Below are 26,144 nucleotides of genomic sequence, written 5' to 3'. Positions count from 1 at the left end.
CGTAAGGTGGTCCCAGATGTCAACCTAAGCATAAGATTGGCCAGCCTACCTACTTACCAAACACCTCTACAGAGACCGCCATACACTTCACAATGTGGATGCTCGTAGAACTCTCAGGGTCTATCTGGGCAAGACACAGACCTTTTGTGCATCTGAGAGATTCTTCATTTTGTATGGAGGTTAATTTTCAAGGCCAGCAGGCTTCGAAAGCAACCATAGCAATATGGCCTCCTGCGTCTCAGAAAGGCATTGCTGCCAGAATATGGCTCCCTCTTAGGAACTTCACATGCATGCAGACAGGACCGAACAGGCTTTGGCCACCTTCCAGGGACAGGTTTTCTGGGAGGTTATTTCAAAGGCCACTACATGGGCTTTGCCCTCTGCTTTCTGTAAGCATTACTGTGCGGATGTCAGCTCTTGAGCCGATGCCCCATTTGGTCAAGCAGTACTACAGCACCTCTTCAGAGAGACCGGCTGTCATAAATCACCAAGGTATCTTATGAAAAGGATATGGTAACCAAAAAGGATACAATTGGTAGGGCTCTTCCGGATCCTTGAATTCACACTCTGACTAGTAAAACAGGCAGAGAGAGGGATCACTGCAAAGGGCGTGGGAGAATAATAGGAAGTCAGCCTAGGATAAATAAAGCATCATGAGAAGTTGTCCCAACTAAACTCTCACTGATAGCACAGCAATAGCACTAATTACAACACTAACCTGTAGGTTTAGAACTGGAATCTCCACCAACAAGTCTCAGAAGAAATTCAGGAATTGAAACAACGACAAAGGATGGGAGGTTAGTAAGGGAGACTTATCCCGAACGGCACGAGGCTCACGCTAGATACCAGGTTGGTGCACCACAGGATAGCGTCCAAAGTTCTGTGCACAATCACCTTCAAATAAACATTTGTTGATAATTCTTCCTTTGCCACGTAGAACAGAAATGAAATAAGTCCACCTGTTATCTCCTCACAGGTGCCAGGGATGCGTGTGGAGTTACACGTTTCAAGAGTTCAAAAAACTGCGTGCAGATTGACACGAGACAAAAGTTCACACAGCCTGAACAGCCGCGCTTGCAAGTACAGTAGAAAGCGTGCTGATTTACATGCACCAAAAGTACACACAACCAGGATAAGAGCGTGTAAAGAGTAGAGTAGACCGCGTGTGATTTTACACGCAAACAGAAGTGCACGCAGCCAGACAGCCGTACCTGAAGAGTTGCAGAGTCTGCATGGGTTTTTACCCGCAAACAAAATACACGCAGCCAGGACAGCTGCGCTTGGAGAGTTCCAGTGTCCGCGTGAGGTTTTACCCGCGAACAAAGTACACGCAGCCAGGACAGCCGTGCTTGGAGAGTTCCAGCGTCCGCGTGGGAATTAACACGCAACAATTTATACGCAGTCAAGAAAGCAGCATGCGAAGATATCAGGAACCCGCGTGTGAGGATACACGCGACTGAAGTGCACGCAAACAGTGCTGCCAAAACTTGCGTGTGAAGGAAAGCCAGCTCCAGGAGTTTGCGTGTGGAAGAACACGCCGAAGAAAGCCAAGGAAGTAACTGACAAGATGCTAGGACGCAGATCAAGGGTTCAGCAACCAAACGCAATATTGGTTCAGTCAGAAGCAGCGAGCAACGTCTCCACGCTGCTTATGAACGTACTGCAGTAACACACGGGACTACCCTGAATCACGTGAATTCAACTACGTGAATAATGCAAACGTTGTTTTCCCGGGAGTATATCAAACAACCTCCATTTAGAATAAAACGGTCTAGCAGTTCTATGAGCATAACCCATTCTGCGTGAAGATGCTTTTCCAGGTCCAGAGGTAATATGTCCAGCATGCATGACAGTGCCACCCCCCAAAGGAGCAGCCTCTCCCCTTTTCAAGTGGAATTTTCTTAATAAAGCGGGAGCATGGATATTGGAAAGAGGTTCCCGGGACCTATCTTCTGGACCATATCCTTTCCAGTCCACCAGATAATAAGGCCTACCAGAACGCAATCTCATATCCAGTATTTCTTGTACCTCAAATTCATCTGAACCTTTCACAGAAACAGCAACTGGCCGTATAGGCAATCTAGTAGCATCAGAGCATGGCTTGATGAGTGACACGTGAAATACTGGATGCACTCTCCATCGTTGTGGCAATGCCAGACAGACAGCAGCCGGGTTAATCACGTTGAGCACCTCATATGGTCCAATGTACTTAGGCAACAGTTTCTTTTTACCAGGTATCCTCAAGTTCTTAGTAGACAGCCATACTTTCATTCCTGTTTTCTAGACTGGTGCAGGTACTCTACGAGCATCAGCATAGATCTTATCTTGTTTTTTAGCCTGCTCCAATTGCTGCTTCACCTTCGTCTGTAAATTCTTTAGATCTCTGATATTACGAACTGCTGCAGGAGTATCCATAGACAAACCGGAATCCAAAGGAATGGATCTGGGGTGTTGCCCATACAGAGCATAGAAAGGAGAAGTACCTATGGCACTATGGCAGGAATTATTGTAGGCAAATTCTGCTGCCGGCAGGACAGTGACCCAGTCTGATTGGAACTGAAGACACAAACACTGCAGGTATTGTTCCATAGTGCTATTGACCCTCTCAGTCAGTTCATCCGTTTGGGGGTGATAAGCACTAGACATCCTGTCATCAATAAGCAATGCAGAGGTTAGTGCTCTACAAAAACGGGGCGCAAATTGCAAACCCCTGTCGGTAATTATCACTGAAGGCAGACCAAAAAAATGGAATACATGGCGGATGAATAAGTCAGCCAGGACAGCAGCTGTTGGTAACCCAATACAGGGAACAAAAAGAGCCTATTTCATAAAGTAGTCCACCACAACCCATATGGTATTGTAACCATTATTTCTTGGGAGTTCTACCACAAAATCCATCGATATCATATACCATGGTTTGTGAGGAACAGGTAAAGATTGTAGTAAACCCACTGGTTTGCCAGGAGTGTTCTTGCATTGGATGCATACAGAACATGTAGAAACATAATCTATTACATCTCGTGTAATGGAAGGCCACCAACACCATCTCTTGAGCAGCTCTAGGGTTTTCTTTTGTCCAGGATGGGCTGCCACAATGGAGTCGTGTCCCCAACTGAGAGCCTTGTTCCGAGTGGTATCTGTTGGTAGATAAAGCACTCCTTGTGTGAAAGGCAAACCGTTGTGTATGTCTAGATTAAATTCCTGAACTAATCGTGGATTTTGTTCAACCCATTCCTGTAATTCATGTTTTAGGGAAGACTGTGCAGAACAACTACATATCACGTGGTCTGCCAACAACGTATTTTGAACTGGAGGTTCTTCCTTCACCTCCTCACCGATGCGGGATAAAGCATCCGATTTGACATGTTGTCTGGCAGGGCGATATGTGATTTGGAAATCGTATTGAGCAAAAAACACATGCCATCTGGCCTGTCGAGCCGTAAGACATTTCATAGTTTTGAATGCCTGAAGATTCTGATGATCAGAGTACACCAACACCTGATGTTTGGCCCCCAGAAGATGATGTCGCCATTCTCGGAAAGCATCCTTGATCGCAAGCAATTCCCGCTCAGTAACGGTATAGTTCTGTTCGTATGGGGTTAGCTTACGAGAAAAGAAAGCGACTGGATGCTCCTCCTTGGTTTCTGCACAAACTTGCGAAAAGTACGGCTCCTGTAGTGACACTGGAAGCATCCGCCTCTACGATAAACTGACAATCAGGATCAGGATGTTGTAGTACAGGTGCAGTGGTAAATGCTTCCTTTAACATCTCAAAAGATGCTTGGGCGTTCTGGTTCCAACAGAATGGTACTTATGAACTAGTTAAAGCTGTCAATGGGGCCACTGTTTTGGAGAAGGAACAAATAAATCTGCAATAAAAATCGCAAAACATAGGAATGACTGTAGAGATTTGACATTATGTGGAATGGGCCAATTCAATATGGCCTTCACTTTGGAACGGCTCATTCGGACACCATGATTGGTAATGTCATAACCCAGGAATTCCACTTCTTGTGTATGAAAGACACATTTCTCGGCTTTAACAAAGCGTTTGTTCTCTCTGAGTCTTTGTAGGACAGTGGACACATGTTTAACATGTTCTGGGAAAGACGATGAATATATCAATATGTCATCCAAATAGATCACCACGAATTGGTCCATCATGTCTCTGAAGATATCGTTCATGAAGAACTGAAACGTTGAGGGAGCGTTACAAAGGCCAAAAGGCATCACAAGATATTCATAAAGACTGTACCGCGTCTTAAAAGCGGTCTTCCACTCATCGCCCTCACGAATGCGAACCAGATTGTATGCTGCTCGTAAGTCTAATTTAGAAAAGTACATGGAAGTACCTAGTTGATCTAACAAAACATTTATCAATGGTAATGGGTACTGGTTCTTTATGGTGATGTCATTAAGAGCCCTGTAATCTATGCAAGGCCTTAGATCTCCCTCTTTTTTCGGAACAAAGAATAATGGTGAGGCAGCAGGCGATTGGGATGGCCGTATGAACCCCATATCAAGAGCTTTATCGATGTATTCTTTCAGGACAACATCTTCTTTGGGAGTTAAAGAGTAGACACGACCAGTAGGGATTTTGGCCCCAGGAATTAATTCAATCGGACAGTCATACTGTCTATGTGGAGGCACCTGTTCTGCCTGGCCTTTGTCAAAAACAACTGCATATTCCATATACTCGCATGGTACATGTGTACCGCTCTGATGTACAATACTGATAGAGGAAACTCCCTTCATAGAGCCCAAATTATGTGATTTGGTTGACACCCCCTGACTGGAAAAGCAATGTTCGTTGCAATAAACAAAAGGATATTGGATCAATCCCGTAACCCAGTCAATGGTTGGATTATGAAGAGTCAGCCAGGCAAGACCAAGCAATAATTTGTATTGAGGAGCCGCAATGACATCAAAAATCATTTCCTCTCAATGACCATTTGATAAAGTCATTTGAATAGGTACAGTCTCCTGGGTTACCATACCCGAAGTCAAAACTGACCCATCCACAGTGTTTACAGTTTCAGGTTTGTTCTTGGTTATAACAGGTATAGAACATTTCTTAGCATATGTGATGTCAATGTAATTATTTGTGGCTCCGGAATCCACCATAGCCCTGGAAACTAATTCTTGGTCAGCAAAACGTAACGTCACCTCCACAGCTATAGGTGCGTACGCCGGAATGGTATGGGAGTCCAATGTAACACTCGACACAGGGACTCCTGCTAATGTTGAGTTTTGGCGTTTCCCGAACGCTTAACTGGTTTCTTGGGACATGCCGCCAGTAAATGCTAAGATGAACCGCAATACATGCATAGATTGTTTTTTCTTCGGTTCTCTCTCTCTGCATTAGATAACCGGCCTATCATGGCACCAATCTGCACTGGTTCAGGGTCATTCGAGGAGGCTGCCGGTACTTCCGGATGAACAGGTGCTTGCAAGAAAGGTTTTCTCTCTCCTTTGCGAGCGTTTCATCGAGCATCGATTTGTAGAATCAGATTGAGCAATTCTGTGAACCGTGTAGGGACCACAGGAACCGTAGACAAGGCGTCTTTTAGTTCTTCTGAAACACCCTTGTAAAAAAACTGCTGTTTTCTTGTCTTCAGGCCATTGGGTCTCGGCTGCTAATTGGTTGAATCTGGCTATGTAAGCCAACAGGTTTTGACTACCTTGTTGTAAACTTAGCAACTCGAAATCTGTGGCTTGAGTGGCATAGCGCATGTCAAAGACCTTACTCACGGCAGCCAGAAGATCGTCACAATCGTACAGCAAAGGACTGTTTGACTCCAATAAAGGATTAGCCCAAGCAGCAGCTGTACCCCCCAAATGGGAAAGCATGAATGCTGCCTTTGTAGTTAAATTGGGAAACAAGTTAGGCCGGCACAGGAAATGAAGTCGGCACTGGTTGACAAAGGTTCTATAGGTTTTAGGATCACCTGTGAACCTTTCCGGGGGAGCCAAAGGAAACTGTGTTGGCATAACCACTTTAAGGGTTTCTTGTTGTGGTGCCGTGGTCCCGGATCCAGATGCAGTGGCCGCTGGAGCCTGTGCTCCCTGAGGAGCGGCATGAATGGCGTCTTGCATAACATCCATGTGATGACGCAATGTGTCCTTTGCCGTAATCATTTGGTTTCTCAAATCTGTGATTAACTGAGTCAAGATCGTTAAAGGATCTGTACCCTCCATGGCTTCTGATTCTGTCATAAATCACTGAGGTATCTTATGAAAAGGATACAGTAACCAAAAAGGATACAATTGGTAGGGCTCTTCCGGATCCTTGAATTCACACGGCTTGATAGTAGTGAAGTCAAATTAGACCTTCCAAATGATACAACTGTCTAACTAGTAAAACAGGCAGAGAGAGGGATCACTGGAAAGGGCGTGGGAGAATAATAGGAAGTCAGCCTAGGATAAATAAAGCATCATGAGAAGTTGTCCCAACTAAACTCTCACTGATAGCACAGCAATAGCACTAATTACAACACTAACCTGTAGGCTTAGAACTGGAATCTCCACCAACAAGTCTCAGAAGAAATTCAGGAATTGAAACAACGACAAAGGATGGGAGGTTAATAAGGGAGACTTACCCCGAATGGCACGAGGCTCACGCTAGATACCGGGTTGGTGCACCACAGGATAGCGTCCAAAGTACTGTGCACAATCACCTTCAAATAAACATTTGTTGAAAATACTTCCTTTCCCACGTAGAACAGAAATGAAATAAGTCCACCTGTTATATCCTCACAAGTGCCAGGGATGCGTGTGGAGTTACACGTTTCAAGAGTTAAAAAAAAGCGTGCAGATTTACATGCGACAAAAGTTCACACAGCCTGAACAGCCGTGCGTGCAAGTACAGTAGAAAGCGTGCTGATTTACACGCAACAAAAGTAGCCAGGCAGCCATACCTGAGGAGTTCCAGAGTCTGCGTGGGTTTTTACCCGTGAACAAAGTACACGCAGCCAGGACAGCCGCGCTTGGAGAGTTCCAGCGCCGCGTGGGAATTAACACACAACAATTTACATGCAGTCAGGAAAGCAGCATGCGAAGATATCAGGAAACCGCGTGTGAGGATACACGCGACTGAAGTGCACGCAGACAGTGCTGCCAAAACTTGCGTGTGAAGGAAAGCCAGCTCCAGGAGTTTGTGTGTGGAAGAACACGCCGAAGAAAGCCAAGGAAGTAACTGACAAGATGCAAGGACGCAGATCAAGGGTTCAGCTACCAAACGCCATATTGGTTCAATCAGAATCAGCGAGCAACGTCTCCACGCTGCTTATGAACGTATTGCAGTAACACACGTGACTACCCTGAATCACGTGAATTCAACGACGTGAATAATGCAAACGTCGTTTTCCAAGCAGTACATCAAACAACATCCATTTAGAATAAAACGGTCTAGCAGTTCTATGAGCATAACCCGTTCTGCGTGAAGATGGTTTTCCAGGTCTAGAGGTAATATGTCCAGCATGCATGACACCGGCAAAGTATCTCCACCCACTGGGGAATATTCCTTGATAATCTACCATAAGTATGGAGAAAGGCAGTCAGGATGTCAGAGTAAGTAAATGTTACTCACGATAATGTCTACTGTACTGCTTAGATCATAGTTCCCCTTGCTGTATGCACCCACCTACCCGCTCCGCTGAAATAAGTCCTCAGTCAGTTATGGCCTAGACGCATGGAAAAGAACTGGTTCGGAGTGGCCAGTTGTGCGCCTGGACAAATGCGGCCATGTGTTCTGGGTGGCTGTTTTAGTCAATCAAATAAAGGAGCTATTTTTTGCTGGAGAAATGGCTCTGGTCCCATTCCTGATGGCTCTGATCTTCTCCCTGCTAGCAGGAATTTGAATTAACTATGGATGAAAGGGGATTGTGGATAAGGGCAGTGATCACTACAGTAATTATTACTTTCTCAAGCATTGTACCTTTCACAGATTTAGATGTGACCTCCCTGCCAACCTCCCAATGAGGCTCATCTGTAGGTTTTAGCATTCTGTGCTGCTAGAATCTGAAGAAGAGATCCGGTAGCAGAGCCGAGCCCCACCTCATTGGATGAAAAACAGAAGAACACACAAAATTCGGGGGATGGGCTGGTCCAGTACTTCAGTTTCTCTTTTAACTGCTGTAGGAAAACTATAACGAGGATTCCTAGAGTGACGAGGAATATTCAGGGCATGTGGATATATGAACAATAGCAACTTTGAAAAACAATTGTTACACATTAGTAACTTTTTTTCCTTTTTTGCAAGCATTCCAACAGGGAGACACCTCTGTTGATCACATTTTATCCTGACGACTTCACCATTCTGTGACAGAGTCACGTGAGCGGTCACGTGAGCAAGACAACATTGTTCGTCGTCGTGCATATGTTTTCAATAGAGGGGCAGACCGGCTCTCAGCAGAGCGCACCGGGAACCCGTAAGCAGCAGACCTGTGTCCTGTATATGATTTAAGGTATGGGAGGGCAGTGCCTGATCACGGGGGCTCCGGGTGCAGATTAAAAGATATCACACTGGCGACGAGGATGCCACTGGGCAGGGGGGACATAATCTGACGCCAATATCAGCATCCACATTATCATCCCGACGCCTGCCAGGAGCGTTACCCGCACAGAGAAGATCTGAATGCCATTTTCTGTTGTCGATGGTTGCGGCCCCACACGTGGGGTGCTCGTGCACCATCCGCTTCAGTTTTTTTAGCCTTCTAGGGCTAGACCTCACCAGAGAACCACAGGAGCCACCAGGAGGGGTGTGTGGGGTTCTCAGGATAAAAAGAAAAAAAGGAACTTTCAACAAAAAAAAAAATCTTTTTTTTGTTGGCTGAGAAAGACATTTGCGATCAAAAGCAGTATCTCTAATACAGAGACATATTTTCTTCTCCTCTGTGTCCCTGGTGCCAAGGGAGAGGGCATCCTACGCTGTGTCTGCCTGCTACTTATGCACCAAAGCCCACTGTGACCCCAAGGGTCCATCACACCAGCGGACTTGCGGCCTTCACAAGAGTGATAGGTGCCTGTGCGGTCTGTGGTCATGAGTGACCCTGCAGCCAACGTTGAAGGGGCGGGGGCTTCGCCACAAGTAAGGAGAGTGCCCAGGCAACAAGGCACACTTGCCCCCCATGCCAGAATTTGACATGTCAGGCACACCTTCGAAATTGGGCCCAAGATGGCTGCTGTGGGTCAAGAAGCTGGAGATGTATTTTAAGGCCATGGGAAAGACGGACGATGAAACAAAGGTGGCAACGCTGCTGTATGCTGCGGGATCCGAGGTACACCGCGTCTTCGAGTCTCTAAACCCCACTGCTGACTCATATCAGGTGGTGAAGGATGCACTCAAGGAACATTTCCTACCTCTTGCAAACCAAGACTTTGAACGCTTCGTATTGTGTAGCGAAAAGCAATGCGAAGATGAGTAATTGGACCAGTTCTGTGGACGGCTACGTCACCTGGCCACCACGTGTCACTGGGAGAATGAAGAGGGGATGGTCCAAAACCAGATTCTACAAGGTTGTAGCTCTGGGAAGCTATGTCGACAGGTAGTCCGAGAACCAGGGCTTACGCTGACTCAAATTCTTGACATGTGGAGGTCCTATGAACTGGCCTACTGCCGAGCCACCAAAATGGACGCTGCAGTCAAAGCTGGGAAAAGTGAGGAGGTATGTGCGATTGGACGTACAGCGAAAGCCAACCCGTCATGTCCCCGGTGGCCCCAGAAGAAGACTGACACATCGCAGCCCTGTTCAAAGTGGGGATACAATCTCCGCACTCCAGTGACTGTCCAGCAAAAGGGAGAGTGTGCAGGTGCTGCGGGACTGCAGGACACTTTGCCAGAATGTGCCCACACCAACAACAACATCAGAGCGACATTCTTTGTGACGGATGTCAGCCCCCACTCACTCCTGAGTTGTGCTGCATTGGAGGTGTTAGACATTGTACACTTTGCGCTCTTAGTGTATGAAGCAGACATCAAAGACCTTGTCAAGAAGTTTGCTGACATCTTTGGAGGAGTTGGGAAGTTAAAAGGGGAACCCATCAAGCTACACATTGATGAGACGGTACGCCGAGCGGCACTGAAACACAGGCGCATACCCTTCCACCTACGTGCGTAAGTGGAAAGAGAATTGTAAAGTCTAGTGGGCTCAGACATTATTGAACAAATAGATGGCTCGACCCTGTGTTCATCCCCCATTGTAGTTGCAGCTAAACCCAAGCAGCCTGGCTCATTACACATCTGCGTGGACATGAGGTTACCCAACCTCGCCATAAAACGAGAACGTCACCTCACGCCAACCCTGGATGACGTGGTTGGTGAGCTGCAGGGAGCCAGAGTATTTTCTAAGCTCGATTTGCGTTCCAGATACCACCAACTTGAGTTGCACCCGGACTCACGCTATATAACCACGTTTACAATACCCAACGGACTGCACAGGTACAAATGCCTAAGCTTTGGGGCCTCCTCAGCAGCAGAGGTGTTCCAAAATGTCATCAGGGGCGCCCTCACTGGCTTGGATGGTTTAATCAATTTAAGCGATGATTTATTGGTGTTTACAGCATCTGAGACAGAACACATGGCCCGGTTGGAGAAGGCACTAGAGAAGATCTGAGATTTAGGTTTGACTCTACATCGCGAGAAATGTGAATTCCTCAAAGACAGTATAGAGTTCTTTGGCTTCATTTTTCACTCCAAGGGAATATCCCCCAATCCACAAAAGGTGAAGGACAATCAAGATGCAAAGCCACCGGAGAATGCCTCCGAGGTGAGTAGCTTCCTCGGCATGGTAACGTACTGTGGGAGGTTCATTAAAAACCTGTCTTCTCTCTCGGAACCTCTCCGGGCACTTACGAAGAAAGACATTGCATGGATCTGGTCAGACGTCAAACAGACGGCGTTCAACACCATAAAGGCCGCCCTCATGGGAGAGGAGATTATGGCTTTCTTTGACCCTGGCAAGGATTCCGAGCTGGTCGTGGATGCCAGCCCTCTGGGGCTAGGAGCTGTGCTACTCCAACCTGATCTCCAAGGACAAATGAAACCCATTGCATATGCCAGCAAGGCGTTGACGGAGACTCAAAAGAGATACTCCCAAATTGAGAGGGAGGCGCTGACCATACTCTGGGACTGTCGCCACTTTTGCATCCATATCCTGGGGAAACCTGTGTCTGTTATCCCGACCACAAACCCCTCATCCCTATCCTGACAATATCATCATCCAAACCACCACCGAGGATAGAGTGATGGATATATGGGGTGAAACTGCAGTATAGACCGGGAACTCTCAACCCGGCAGACTACCTATCACGTCACCCGAGGGGTGGCAGCGATCAAGAGGTGAGATCAGTAGGGGAATGTGAGGACTATGTTTGCTAAGTGGTAGACGCAGCCATACCAGTAGCCCTGACACTAGAAGAGGTCGCCGACGCCTCACGCACAGATGAGTGCATCCAACTCGTTCAGGAAGCAGTGGACGGCAGCGACTGGAGATCAGCTCTATCAGACATGTCCCGCAAAGATAAAGTTACTCAAAGCGAGATTCAGCTACTGTGGCGAGTCCGACACGAACTATCAAGGTCAGATGAAGGCTTGTTACTTCGAGGGAGACAAATTGTAATACCAAGGAAGCTGATCGGGCGAGTGACTGAATTAGCCCACTGTGGCCGCCAGAGCACCACAAAGACCAAGGCATGATTGAGATCCAAGGTGTGGTTCCCAGGGCTGGAGGAAAGGGTCGATGACTATGTAAGCAAGCGCATTTGGTGCCAGGCGGCCGCCCCCGTGAGCCAAGAGCCTTGCATTGAGTCAATGGAACAAAGCGACAGCCCGTGGAGCACAATACATGCTGACTTTGGATCAACAGGGTGGGGGATGTACTTTTTGGTGCTTATCGACCAATGTTCACGCTATCCGAAGGTGGAACTTGTCGAAGCCACGTCATGTGAACAAACCATACAGGCGATGGAAAAGATATTCGCAGCCCATGGGCTTCCTCGGGTCATATGCTCGGACAATGGGCCGCCGTTTCAAGGCAGACAGTTTGCGGAATTTGAGTGGCTATGGCATTACGCACCGAAAGGTAACCCCATGTTGGCCAAGAGCTGACGGAGAGGGGGAACGCTTCATGCGCATGCTCAACAAAATATTCCGAATCTCACAAGGGCAATGAGGGGAATTGAAGAGAAACCTATATCAGTTCCTCCGGGAGTATCGGTCGACCTGCCCCCCATCAATCTACAGGGGTACCCCCAGCGGAGGCTTTGTTCAATAGGTGCCCATGAGGGCTGATTCCGGTGACAGACGGCCGACCCGGCCGACCACCAGGTGTCATTGATAACCAGAAAACACTGGAGGACAGACGAGCGCACAATGAGAAGGAGAACACCAAGTGTGGGCTGAAGCCCCCGAGCATAGCAGTAGGGGACACAGTCCTGGTAAGGAAAAGACACCCGGAAGCAAAGTTATCCCTAAACTACGAGTCTACTCCTATGGGAGTCACACACATAAAAGGATCCATGGTAACGGCAGCCGATCAGAGGGGGACGGTAACAAGGAACTTGTGTTTCATCTGGAAGATTACAGAGACGAGCAACCGCATAAACCAGCGGTCGGGATGTCCCAGCCCCCGAGCGAGACAAAGGGGGGCCACTCTCGAAGAGGACAAAAGTGACCCTGAGCCTCGAGGACGCAGCCCAGAGAGTGAAAGAAGTGAAGTCAGATATCCCTGCCCAGAAGGCCGAAAGTGTCCGGCCAGGTTCCAGGACTACACCATGGACCTGAGTTGAAGATGACCAGAAGTTGAATGTATCCGCCCTAGTTGGGCCTAGACACTGTTTGTTATACATGCACATGTTTGTATGTCACGTTCACCTGAATTAATGATAATGCCTGTTATATGTTTTGTTATGTAAAAGGAGGGATGTGATAGAGTCACGTGAGCGGTCACGTCGCACATATGTTTTGAATAAAGGGGAGGATTGGCCCTCGGCAGAGCACACCGGGACCACGTAAGCAGCAGACCTGTGTGCTGCGTATGATTTAAGGTACAGAATGGCAGGGCCTGATCACGGGGGTTCCACAGTGCAGATTAAAAGATATCACACATTCCGTGTCCTGCTTTTTAAAGATTTCCTTTGAATAGGAGCGCATTTCATTTTGGAAGCAGTAGCTGTTTGTAGCCTTGCCCCTTTCCAGTATTCCATTGGCCTTGTTAAATTTGTAAAAGACAGTAAATTAATCCCAGTGCATCCGCGCCTCTGACCACAGCCATGTGCATCCCTTTCCGTAGTGTACTCTGGCCCGCCTGCCTCGAGCCCTCCCACCTCCGCTGATTGGCTTTCTGCCGTGGAATATGCTTGTCGAGGGCCTAGCCTCGTTCGAGTAGCCCAACAGCCTGAGAGCGCATTTCTTTTTTTAAGCAGTAGGTGCATGTTTGTAGCCTTGTCCCTTTCCTGTATTCCATTGGCCCTGTTTGACAGCGCATTTCGTTTTGGAAGCAGTAGGTGAGTGTTTGTGGCCATGCCCCTTTCCTGTATTCCATTGGCCGTGTTTAATTTGTAAAAGAAAGTAAATTAGCCCCAGTGCATCCCATGACTCTGCCCACAGCCCCTTGGATCCCTTTCCGTATAGTGCTCTAGATGTCACTGCATTTACTGTTGAGCCCCAAATGTACGCGTTTTCTCCCATTATCCAGGTTCCATGAATTTTGGTATTCCTCCCATTATCCTGTTCCTCAAATTTAGCCGATTGTTCAATTACTACTGTGTCTCAAATCTAGGTGTCACTGCATTTACTGTTGAGTCCCTAATTTAGGCGTTTTCTCTCACTATCCAGGTTCCTCAAATGTAGGTGTTTTCTCCCATTTTCCAGGTTCCTCAATTTTGGGCATTTGTTCGTTTACTACAGTGTCTGAAATCTAGGTGCATTTACTGCTGAGTCCCAAATTTGGGCATTTTCACCCATTAACCAGGTTCCTCAAATGTAGGTGTTGGTTCATGTGCTGCTGTGTCTCAAATCGAGGTGTCACTGCATTTACTGTTGAGTCCCTAATTTGGGCGTTTTCTCCCACTGTCCAGGTTCCTCAAATGTAGGTGTTCTCCCATTTTCCAGGTTCCTCAATTGTGGGCGTTTGTTCATTTACTACGGTGTCTCAAATCTAGGTGCATTTACTGCCGAGTCCAAAATTTGGGCATTTTCACCCATAACCCAGGTTCCTCAAATGTAGGCGTTGGTTCATCTGCTGCTGTATCTCAAATCTAGGTGTCACTGGATTTGCTGTTGAGTCCCAAATCTAGGCTTTTCCCCCATTATCCAGGCTCCTCAAATGTAGGCGTTTGGTCATTTGTGGTGACTCTACCTTCCCTTGCACCGTTCCAGCCAAGGACATACAAGACCCTGTACCTCCACCGCCCTTGTCCATATCCAAATCCTACCGTAGCTCTCTGCAGCACCCCCCTAACAGCTGACAATTCTCCACCCAAAAAGCGAATCGGGCAGCCAACTGGCACTCCACTCGCCACCATCCCATCAAAACCCACCAGATCCCTCCCACATCGCCTCTCGCCCGTCCAAACCCTCCACCTTCCACTCCCGCCCACCCCTGCCCCCCACACAGAAATAAGGCTGCTTGGGCAGTTTGCTGCAGTGGAAACACCCATAACCCCATCTCTACGGCCCACTGTGCATCTCACACCAAAAGCCGCCCTCCAACACTTAACCCCCATCAAACCCAACCGTGGCAATGCTGCACCACCCTTCAGCCACCAACTCACCACCCTCTACCCTACCCCTCCAGCCACCTAACTCACACTTCCCCTCCCTCAGTGCAGCATGCGCAGCCCTGGCCAACTCAACCCCCTCTCCAAACCCTCCTGCACACCTCTGTGCCCCTTAAGTTCTTAATAAACCGCTCGGACCGTACTGCTGGCATTATATCAGCCTCACATTGCTCCCCCTCTTCCTCCCCAGGTTATCTCCAGCACACTGACCCTACTCTCTACAGCCTTCAATACATATTCCCAACCCAGTCCTACCACTTTTCTTGTCCACTCCAAAACACCCTTGCCTGACCATTGCCCCCGAAACCGTCCCCCAACCACCCTCTGAACAGCCCACTACACACTCAGACTACCAGGCCCACCTAGTCCCCATGCACAACCAGTTCCCTCTCCCGATACCCACCACACAACAAAACCCTCTTCTTCTATCCGGCATACTCATCAACGCTAGATCGGTCACCAAAACAAAAACATTTTTGACCTCATATCATCTGAAATCCCAGACTTCCTATTCATCACTGAAACCTGGATCTTTGATGATTTCAACCCTAACGCACACAAAGTTTTCCCTCTCGGCTATTCCCTGCTTTTACACAACAGGCCTAGCAGAGCGAGGGGCTTACCATCCTGCACAGATATCACCTGTCATTAAGTTCCACAGAGAATCTTCCTGGTGACACCAAATGTGAATCCTTCCACGCTAAATTCTGCGTTAGCCCTTCAGTCACCCAAAGTTTCCTTCTACTATATAGGCCTCCCGGCTATGACTAACACTTTGCCGATTCTCTCTGTGACTCGCTCTCACTCACGCTGATCCAGCACCCTGCACTCACTATGTTAGGAGATTTCAACATATGGTTTGATGTCCCCGCCAACCCCATGACCTGCTCCCTCACTGACAATCTGGAAGCTCTCGGCCTGTCGCAATTGATCTCACACCTGAGACACAATGCAGGACACACCCTTGACACACGTTTCTGCACAACTGGCCAGGTTTTCCCACTCCCACCTTGCCCACTCATCTGGACTGATAACCACGCAATCCCTTTCTCACTCAATACCCCCCACCCCTCTCCACCACTTTCAGCGATCATTCTCTCAACTATCCCGGCCACCCTCCCTCTTTGGAATAAAATCATTATCAATCCAGACCTGGCTGATGTCCTTCTTCTTACTCTTCTAGAGCTCTCTCGCAAGGAAGGACACTCCTCCATCGATCTCTTTGATTGTTGTATCTGTGAGGTTATGACCCCCTTCACACCATCCCGTCGCCCCTCTAAACGATCGACCCCACACCAAAAGTGGTACAACCCCCCCCCCCTCAAAGCGCTCAAAACCCTCAAGCATCGCCTAGAGTGAGCCTGGAGGACCACCTTACCCCCATTAATAAAAAGGCCCTTGCAAGAATGAACAGGGAATATTTGAACAAAATCAAGAAAGCAAAAAAAGAAATATTATGGGAACAGAATCTCCAATTCCAAAAACCCATGAGGGGAACTCCTCAAAATCCTAGGAGAATTCAATTCCCCCAGCTGTCTAACTCCCCCACCCCCTGAACTCAAGAGCACTCTGCGATGGGCTTTCAAACGACTTTCATAACATTCTGCTTGAAAGACACCACACCATAACCACAAAACTAGTCCTGATCCACCATCGACATCTGGACCCTCCTCAAACTCGAAACGTTCCCCATCCGCCCGACCTACTTTCTCTACTTTCTGTATCCAGAACCTGCCACTTCCACCAACGCATCCTAAAACAAATCTTTCCATACCTCTCTTACCCTCAAAGAGTATCCGCAAACTGGCCATTATCAAACTTAAAAGCTATGTGCATCACACACCAAGTACTCCGTCATTCAGGACCCAAATTACTTCAGAACAAAATCATCCACTACCAGCCCCCCAGAAAACTCAGATCTCCTCCTGGATATTCCACTGCACCACTCCACCAGAGTTGGCAGCTCGGCTTTCTCTATCCTAGCGCTCACGATCTGGAACACTCTTCCTCTGCCCATCCGCTGCACCGAAAATTACCTCTCCTTCAAAAAAGCCCTCAAAACCTGGCTTTTTACAGTATTATCCTGAAAACATCATAAATCCCAAGTATATGAACTGTCTCCCAAGTGGTGCCCGCTGCGTCCGTGGCATAACCGATCTCTCTTCAAACGCCTGACAGTGCCGACTGTGTTCGCGGCGGCTTGTAAAACACACTTTCATACACCTTTCACAACCTTGCCTTCCCTCAAGCGCCACTAGCTGATTCACAGAACTCACATATGTAATGTCACAGGATTTATGAATGACTGCACCAGGCAATCTGACAGAAAACAGGATAATCACAACTACAGTAGTAGAAGAACAATGGTGAAAGAACAAATGCCACCTCCACCGCAATCATACACCTAACCCACCTAGAAGAATCCGGAAGCACAAGCTGTGCACCCAGTGTGATGATTAGTTGGAGCATAGACTGTTGTTGCTGCTAACTGTTTTTATCACAGCCTTAAGAACCAACAGAAGAAGCCAAATACCTGAGCAGGCGCCCTAATATCTGAGCACCTCCAATGGCGGAAAGGTACATATAATACACCACTCCATTGGCCGCAGGCATGGCTAACCCCACACACCAGTGTACAGCAAGAACTACAACAAAAAATATGGCCATGTTGTTCCACATAAATCCTCTGCACACTTACACCCGACTACGCCTAAACACAGCAGAATGTGGCCCAGTCCTATGATAAATGTGGGCACGCTGAATACGTAGCGAGTCTCTATCACCAACGCCACTTCTACTCTTCCCAGCACTCATCCACATGCCAGACTGGGTTGCTTTTCTACAGAAGCCTGGCCAGCCCGGCCAAGACTTTTTTTGGCCAAATGAACACACGCATCATAATTGTGTCCCAGGACTTCCAACACTCTGGACTTCGGTCCACTGAGGGTGTTCCCACTAACAGCGCATTGAAACTATAATAATGGTAAAATTGGCACTATACAAATGACAAGTACAATATTAAAGCAAGAGGACCCTTCCCATTTACCTACTGCAAAGCCCGATTTTTTTCCTTGTGTATATTTGTATTAGCTTCTTTTTGTAGGCCTTATTCTCACTTTTTGTTCTCAAATGTTTGTGTTTTCCAACTTTTGTCAAGCTGTAGTCTTTAAAACTTTTATATTTGAAATTAGCACCAGTTACTAGCAAGAATGACAATGAGGCTTCAATTGAGTCGTGAAATCCCTCCAGCATTTAAATCTCTTCACAGTCTCACTATTGTACAAAAAATTACTTTCCAAACATTGTTCATCGCCGTTGAAGCCTTCTGGTTCACAGGTCCTAAACTTTCCTCTAACCAGTGCAAACCAGTAAGGAACCTGAGATTAACAGCAATGGGAAATCTCTGCACTATGACGTCCAAAAACACCAGGTTGACGGGAGCATGCTCTTGTGCATTGGACAAAAAAAACTATTGCACAATCCATCATATTCCCTGAAAAAAGTTCAGGCAATTCTTAAAAACTGAACTATTCAAACAAACATTCACCTGCTGATGGACCAAAGTATCTAAGGCATTCAACTCCCCTTGACTGCACCAAAGGTGCGAAGCACTCATTATGAATGTATTTTCTAAATCATGTAAAGCATCCTCTGGTCAAGCCATGGAAAAGGCATAGGACTATCCCCTTTGATCCCGTTATGCCTCCTACCTGCTCCATCTGACATACCTTAGACGGTAACCCTCGCCCCCCCCCCATCCGCCCACCCCTTCTCCTACTCTAACCCCTTTCTCCACCAGTCATTCCTGGGGCCCTGAAATGGCGTTTTACAAATCACAAATAAATAAAAGAGGGGGTTAGGACAGTGAGAAAGGAGAGCTTTAGGGAAAAGGATAGTGGGGAGAGTGATGAGCATCAGCGAAGACTAAGGAATGCACAGGGGGAGTAGAGAATGAGAGAAAGGGGAAAATGAAGGAGTGTTACACAATGAATGGCAAGAGTGTTAGGAAAAAGAGAAGGGCCCAATCAGTAAGGAGAATGTCAGAAGGAGAGTGAGTGAGAAGAGTGTCCGAGAAGGAGCCGAGAGTGAGGGTAGTAGTAAAGTTCTTCAATTCAGAATTAATATATTAATGGGTTAAAATACAATTGTAGAGAAAAAAAGTAAAGTAAATTTTCCATATGCACATTTTAAATTACTAACAAAATAAAGGCTGTTTATGGTAAGAGATGCCTTTCAGCTAAGTACATTTAAATTGCTTAGTTTCCGGGATGCCAGTTCTAAAACTTACAACAATAACTCAAAAAGACTAACTATGGATTTACCGAATCATCATCTAAAGAACTGACAATAAAATGCATGTTTGGTTCACAGTGAGATTCAACTAGCGGCATTAAAGGTGTGAACCCCCTTTCTCTCTGAGCCAGATCCAATGACAAAAACGTGCCAAGAGGCCATGCAATGTGAACATCTCGTATTGAAGGCAAGAACATTAATGATGGGCAGATAAAACAATGCCCGAAATGATCCATAAAGCAGGGAAAAAAGACATCAAATGTAACAGTGATTCCATTGTACTGTTAATGCATTGACAGGTGTAATCTTTTGGGGTCTTGAAGTTGGACTAAATCCTTCCTGCAGAAGCCAACGGCAGCTTACTCAAGCGGAACGGTGTGATTAAAACACTTACTCTTATTTAGTGAATTTCACACACGTAAACTGCACAACCTTTAGACGGTCTTATTATAATCATGTATATATTCATATACGTGTTCATTGGAGTGTACACGATAAAGAATATAAAACAAACGTAAACGTTAATCAAAACCTGAAGCACTTGCTGTGAGATACAGATAAGTATCAGGCTATAATTTGCATTTTTCACAATCCATAATGGGTCCATAATCACTGTAGATCGACATAACCCATCCTTTTTCCCAGCCATAAGGTAAAGGGAGAACACCCAGCTAACTATAAGCGATGCCCTTTTTGACGTTTTCAAATTTCAGAGCTGAGGTGGCATTAGGTCAGGTGAATGTAACATTCATTCCGAGAAAGTATGCCATAAATAATAGACGTATTACCCTCTCCAAATTATTTCTGCCTAATTCTGCTGTGTTTGGCATTGCTATTTTTCCAGGTACCCACGCAGAAGGGCGACGACTCTTTCCATTGCTGTGCAATTTGTCGTTTTGCAGAGGACCAAACCCAACATGTGAATCGTAATCCGCTTTTTCTTTACCCCTGTTAACTCAAGCAAGAAAAGTGTAACTGTTGCCCTCAGTGTCTAAGCAAAGAACTGTTCCAACACCTTGACTAGTTTGCCTAAGAAGGCTTGCGTCATGGGGAATTTCTGCCACATATGTATAAATGTAGCTGTGTTATATCCACCTCTGGCTCCGGGTGCTTAAAATTATGTAGGTATGCGCACTGGTTTAAGTGATTTCACTCTCAGTGGAGGAGATTTGGTGGTACTTTAAGGTGAATACACTTTGCTACGTTGTGTGTTATGGTCTTTGGGTGGGCAATACCACTGACTAATGACAGCATCTAGCATTTACTTTCTGGCATAGCTTACCCATTTCACCTTTTTATCTAACTCACAATGCAACTGAGAGATAAAGAGGTTACTAGTTATAGTTTGTACACAAATGTGCAGGTGATGGGGCTGTGTGGAAGCTTGCGGGCATAAGGATGATGCTTTCAAATGACTATGGTGCTCGTTAAATGGTAGGAATGTGCTTTTTTGAGACAGTTTTGAATCCTGACACAGTGGGGAAAGATGTTATGTTAGGGCATTCCAGTGCTGGGGATCAAGATGTGTGAAGGAGCAGAGATAGACAGGGAACAGAAAGTTAAGGCAGGCTTGAGAGCTCAATAGTAAAAGGGGGTGTGTAACAGGAAATAGGGGTTAATCCACAGATTGCTTTGAACACAAGAAGGAATTTAAAGATGCAGCAATTGCGCATCAACAGTCACCACAAATGGATGTGGTGCATGAAGGTGGGTGAGGATTAAGGGAGGTAGAAGCGAGTGGCAAAGTTCAGTAGCTTGTCAAAAGTGAGACAAGGAATACAGCGCGAGGTGCATAATCAGGATGATGCAGTAATCCTGACAGCTAATGGCTACAGTAGGGAGGAGTCGTAGTAGAGGGAAGGATGAGATGATGTGGAGCTTTAAGAGGTTTAGAGGTTAAGCCTCCTAGCCCTTGTGGTGGAGGTTACAAACGTACACATTGCGTGAAAGAGTAGCCCCATGTTGAAAGCACTGAGGATGGTGTGTGGTAGCTTGAGATAAGGTGAGGGTATCTGGGGAAAGGACAGAAGACTATTCAACACACTGAACAACCTCCTAGCATCTAAAGATGCGTTTTGCTCTCATTGTCACCATGTTTGGCCACGTTTAAGTCACTGTATATCATAAACCTCACACTAACCCAAACTAACACACACTACCTGCATAACCAAACATCATTTATCAGAGTTACTGGTAACCCAGCCACACTGTAAAAAGCACCTCAGTTCAAGACATGAAACCACACACCTCCAGAACATTGTTCAAAACACCCAAATTAAGACTAACCCTCAGGTGCTGCACAAAACCTCATGACTGGGCCGCCCCAAAGCCAAGAACCTTTTTACATCATACTCTGGTTTGCCGAGAATGTAGGGGGAGGGAGGTCCATCCCTCCCCAAAAACATTATTTTCCATTGAAACAACAAATGGCTTGCTTTACAAATACTGCTTGGCATAACATAACGCTCCCAAATTCCTCTTGTTTGGTGACGTTCATAAACAGACCTGCCACTCTATGCTGCTCCATAATGCTTCTATGCACTAAGTACAAGATGCTCCATTCAGACCACTTTTACAGTTGTTTACGTTTTCAGCATATTTTCCCACCCTGCTGTGTATCAACTAATTTGTAGCCCTTGAATCATCTTCTAAGAGGCATGCCACAATTACCAGCTCCTTTGAAAAGTCATGAATTAATGAATTGAAGATTATTAGAACAAGAGCTGACCTCCCTGGTATCTGGTTTGTATTAATTAGACCACACGTACATTGTCTCTCTGCTATTATTACTGAGTGACTTTTTAACCTAGTTTACCAACATGACTCCCTTTCCACATCGACATTTGTGTAAGTCTGCTCTGAGCAGTATGGAGGGCTTTAAAAAAGGTATAAATCCCATTGGTTGAATTGCCTCGAGTTGTTTTGTCAGTCCTTCAGTCAAAGCATCCAAACATTTCCACTGAGGCATAAAGACCTCCTACTCCTTTGCTGCCTTTGCCAATAGGACTTCCTGAAGCCCAAAGACAGCCAAATAGCTAATGCCAGGTGCAAAGTAACTGAGCCGGTTCCCATCACAGCAATGCCATAAGCCTCTTCATAACGGCATTCACCTAGATCTACCCGTAGTCCTGTTATCCAGTCTTCAAGAAGAGCTCCTGAACCTTGCATTCCCATCCCACCATTTATCCTTAGAGTGCTCATAAAGCTGTACTAGTACTATATCAAAATCCTTAATAAATACAAAAAGAAATATTGGCTTTATCTGGCAAGACTTTTTGCGTGTAAAACCATTCTAATGTGTAATCTTCCACTCAATGGTTAAATAATATTATTTTACAAATGTCCCACCAGAGTCAGTGTGATAGTCTGGCTTGCAAGTGTTAAGCTGTTGTCTGCTTTCAGGTACTGGGGGCCCGGAAATACCCTCACCCACCTTTCTCCAGTTCTTCATCATCTTTCCTGTCTGAAAGTTGATTCAGAAGTGCTCCTTTTGGAATTAGATTGGCCTTTTTCTCCAATCCCATGTTGCGTGTTGCTCTCGCCACTGGTCCCTCATAATTACGTTATGTTGCAAATCCTGGGCAGTCCATGTCTTGCCCCTCTCACGTCCCTGTGCAGCAGACACTCGTCTTCTGTTTATTATAAGGAGGAAATGTTATTCTGTGTAAATGCACACTGTCGAAGAGCAGAATGTGCACACACAGTCTAAAGAGATGCAATCAGCTCTATGAGCTTTGGAGACATTTCCACTTTAGCTAAAAACAAGCTCTTCATTCGTACCATATAAAACAACCTTATTAGTAACTGTGTACGAAGGGATGATGGCAGCCAACCTCATCTTCCTGTTCCACTAACATCGCACAGCTGGATATTGGCATCCGTGTTTGCACCAGCCTGGAGCATCTTCTTTTTTTCTTTTGAAGCACCAATCTGCCTCGTTTTCCTTACCTCTTGCATTGTCGCTACTTTCAGCTTGGCCACTTATTGTTTCTGGTATTGGCTTTAGTTGAAGGCCAGCTTGGCTCCCTTTCCTTGTCCAGTGCACTGGCTTTAGTTTCAGCCGAACTCTCTTCTTGGGGTTTTAGCCTTGATGTCACTGACAGCGTGAGCTCTTTTTCCTGCCCCTTGCGTTGGAGTCACTTTCAACCTGGTTCCCCTTGATCGGGAGCCTCTGGCATTGGTGTGTCAGTCTGCATGGGTCTTCTTCCTTGTATTGGTGTCAGTTTCAACGGGTGACCTTCTGTTCCCTAACATTGCTTTCGGTTTCAACCCTACTCTTCACACTCTTTCTCTGCGACCCCGGCTCCCCTGACATTGCTGTCACTGTCAGCCCAAGGAGTAGACCTGCTTCTACTTCCTGTTCCCCTGGTATTACGGTCCCCCTGCGTGTGTCTGTCCGCATGGGTCATTTTCCTTCTCCCTGAAAGTGGTAATTATCAGCTAAACATCTCTCCCTTTACCGCTGCCACTTGGGCCACCGTCAGCCGGGCTCCTCCTCCTGTGCCCCTGGCATTGATGTCACTGTCCGCTTCGCGCCTCTTCCTGTGTCCTTATCAGGGATGCCACAAGCAGCCTGGCTCTTCTTCCGGTGCCCCAGACATGTATGTTGCAGGAAGCCTGGCTCCTCTCCATGTGCCTCAAACATTGGTGTTGTTGGCTGCCCGAATCCTCTGTGCTCTTGGCACTTGAGTCACTGGCAGCCTGGTCCCTCGTTCTCCCTCGTTCTCTTTTACTATGCCATGGCATGTATTTTAGCAGTAATCGGTAGCGCAAACATACAACCAAACACGTTCAGAGACAACACATATCCTGCCTTTATCGCCGCTCCACCCCCACCCCTTTCCACCTTCCCAGCATCTCCTCTCTACATAACCAATTCTCCGTGTGTGCCCTGCTTGGCTATGTCCATCTCCCTCCTTTCTCCATCTGTCTTTCCGGATTGCCTTTTCCCACCTCCATTCTTCCTCTCCCCTCCCCCTCCCAGTCATCGCAGCCTCTCTTTCCCCGGTATGGACCCTCATCCTTATCCATGCCGCTTGCCGGTCGGTACCTTGGTGTACGGCCACATTGCAGCCGTGGCCGTCGCAGTAAACCAGTGGGTTCTCAGCCCATCCCCTCTCATCGGAGCACACGCAGCAGCCTCCCACCATCTCCTTCATCCTTCCATCGGGCTGGTAGGCGTCTTCCTGCTTCAGCCGGGCCCCGGGGCCCCCGAGCCGGCCCTCATCTGCTTGGGGGCAGACAATGAACGGGGGAAGCACGGAGCGCCCCCTCCTCACGGTGCTGAGGGCACCAACGGGCTCTGACTGAGCTCAGTAATCATGGCTGCCCCTCCTGCCGGCCTGCATGCTGCTGTCGCTCTGTAAAGTCTTAGGTTCAGGGGCGCAGCGTAGCCTCAGGAGGGAGGCATTTTTTACTCTCGTTTCCCTTTCTCCAGCAGATCTGTGCGACTACCAGAGTGCAACCGAAAGTGCTGGTGGGTTCAGCGTGTGCGCCAGGCCAGCCACATCGAGGGAGACTACTTCTACGAGGGGTCACCAACAATCCTTGAATCCTGGGTTTTCATTGTACTCCCGGTTGAGAAGGTCTGCGCGTCTGCCACCGCCTGGCCTGGTCGGGAATGACGGCTCGTTGCATCCTCAATCCCGTAACACCTGCTTTTAAAAAGCACCTTGGAGGACATCCCAGGCATTTCGCGATATGTGTATAATAGAAATAATTCGTAAAATCTCGACAAGTTAAATAGATAATTCCACGCCAGCAAATTGTGTATTGGCGCGTGAAGTGGAAGTTGTAATGTTGGCCATGTGTACAGCCAATTCCATGTTATTGACTATGTATTGACCTTATTCTTCAAACAAATGCCAGGCGTAGTGATTACCTGAATTCGTGACACTCGGCATTCAAACGTGTGGCTTGTGTATCACATACTGCTCTGCAACATTGATCCGATCCGACCAACACACAGCATCACGTAGCCATTCTTTTAACAATTACTACAAAATATGTTTCCCTATTTGGAAAACCCGGATACTTTATCATGTAAAGTATTTTTTTTCGCCAGGCTCTACTTTCCTTAACTTCTTTGGGACAGCAGTGTGCAGCTCTCAGTGATAATACACATTATTTGTTTGTACTTTCCATATTTCCATCATTTCCATTTATTGATTTCTTAAAAGATAATCTTTTTAAAAAAGGCATGACTTCCCCCGGTCTAAACCATACTGCTAATGGCCAAATGTGTTTTAATTTTGTTCATGTATTTCTGTTATTTGTGAAATAAAATATGAATTCGTTTTTTGGGGATTTTATCCCTTTTAGTTGTGTAGTTAATTTCAGTAAACATTATTTGTACCACCTTATTTTAAGTATTACTTTATTATATGGCGCTATGTTGACTGTATACCACTGTAGCAAGACATGCCAGAATTCTTATGAAAAATATAATGTAATCGACATTCTGTAGGCTCATACAAAATGCCTAAAACATAAATAACCTATGTCAGTGCGCATCACTCTTAATATGTTTCAACAATCAGGTGAGGAATAGCTTTATTCAAAATGTCAGATATAAGCAGCAAAAAGGAATACGAGTGCTATTACAACCACCCCCATATGGTACTCACCCTTCCCCTGTTAATAATAATAATAATGTATGTACATATGTCCTATGTAAAGCACTTTGGATAAAAAAGCGCTCTACAGATAACAAATTATTATGGGTGTGGGGCTGAATCTTCGATGTAAAGCCAGAACCCCGTTGCTTTCGAAAACAAATATGGAATGTCAAAAGGAACGATAACGCGGTCCCTTGAGTGGGTTTGGTGCAAATACCCCACCCTGTAACCTGAATGAGGTGGTGTAACTTCCTGCAGATTTCCAGAATGCAACCGGGGTCCAAATAAAACCTGAACAAGGTGAACAACGCGCTAAAGACACAACAGGCCAAACATACAGGGAAGAGACACAAGAAGAAGGATTTGGAATAAAACCAGAAGCGAGCAGAGACCAAATCTCCCAGCAGTAACTAAAGTGATCCTGAAAGAAGAGAGCTTCTAAGGGAGAGTCCCCCC

General features: G+C 46.5%; 1 protein-coding gene across 4 annotated transcripts in view; it reads right to left on the bottom strand.

Moving 5' to 3' along the window:
- Positions 1 to 24,601, bottom strand: part of MLLT6 (MLLT6, PHD finger containing) — a 1,444,709-nt gene extending 1,420,108 nt beyond the window's left edge. For 2 of the 4 annotated variants that reach the window (XM_069634688.1, XM_069634691.1), the window contains exon 1: positions 24,122 to 24,600. In XM_069634688.1, coding sequence (XP_069490789.1) covers positions 24,122 to 24,230 — 109 coding nt within the window. In that variant the 5' untranslated portion in view covers positions 24,231 to 24,600. Of the gene's footprint in view, positions 1 to 24,121 lie in introns of all 4 variants that reach the window. The other 2 variants (XM_069634689.1, XM_069634690.1) reach the window with 2 other exon arrangements.
- Between the last annotated feature and the right edge of the window lie 1,543 nt (positions 24,602 to 26,144).

This window comes from Ambystoma mexicanum, chromosome 13 (genome assembly GCF_040938575.1).
Source record: "Ambystoma mexicanum isolate Mex_15411 chromosome 13, UKY_AmexF1_1, whole genome shotgun sequence".
In the NCBI taxonomy this organism is placed as follows: Eukaryota; Metazoa; Chordata; class Amphibia; order Caudata; family Ambystomatidae; genus Ambystoma; species Ambystoma mexicanum.
Note: the sequence above shows the minus strand (reverse complement) of the source record. Positions and strands in the feature narration are given on the sequence as shown.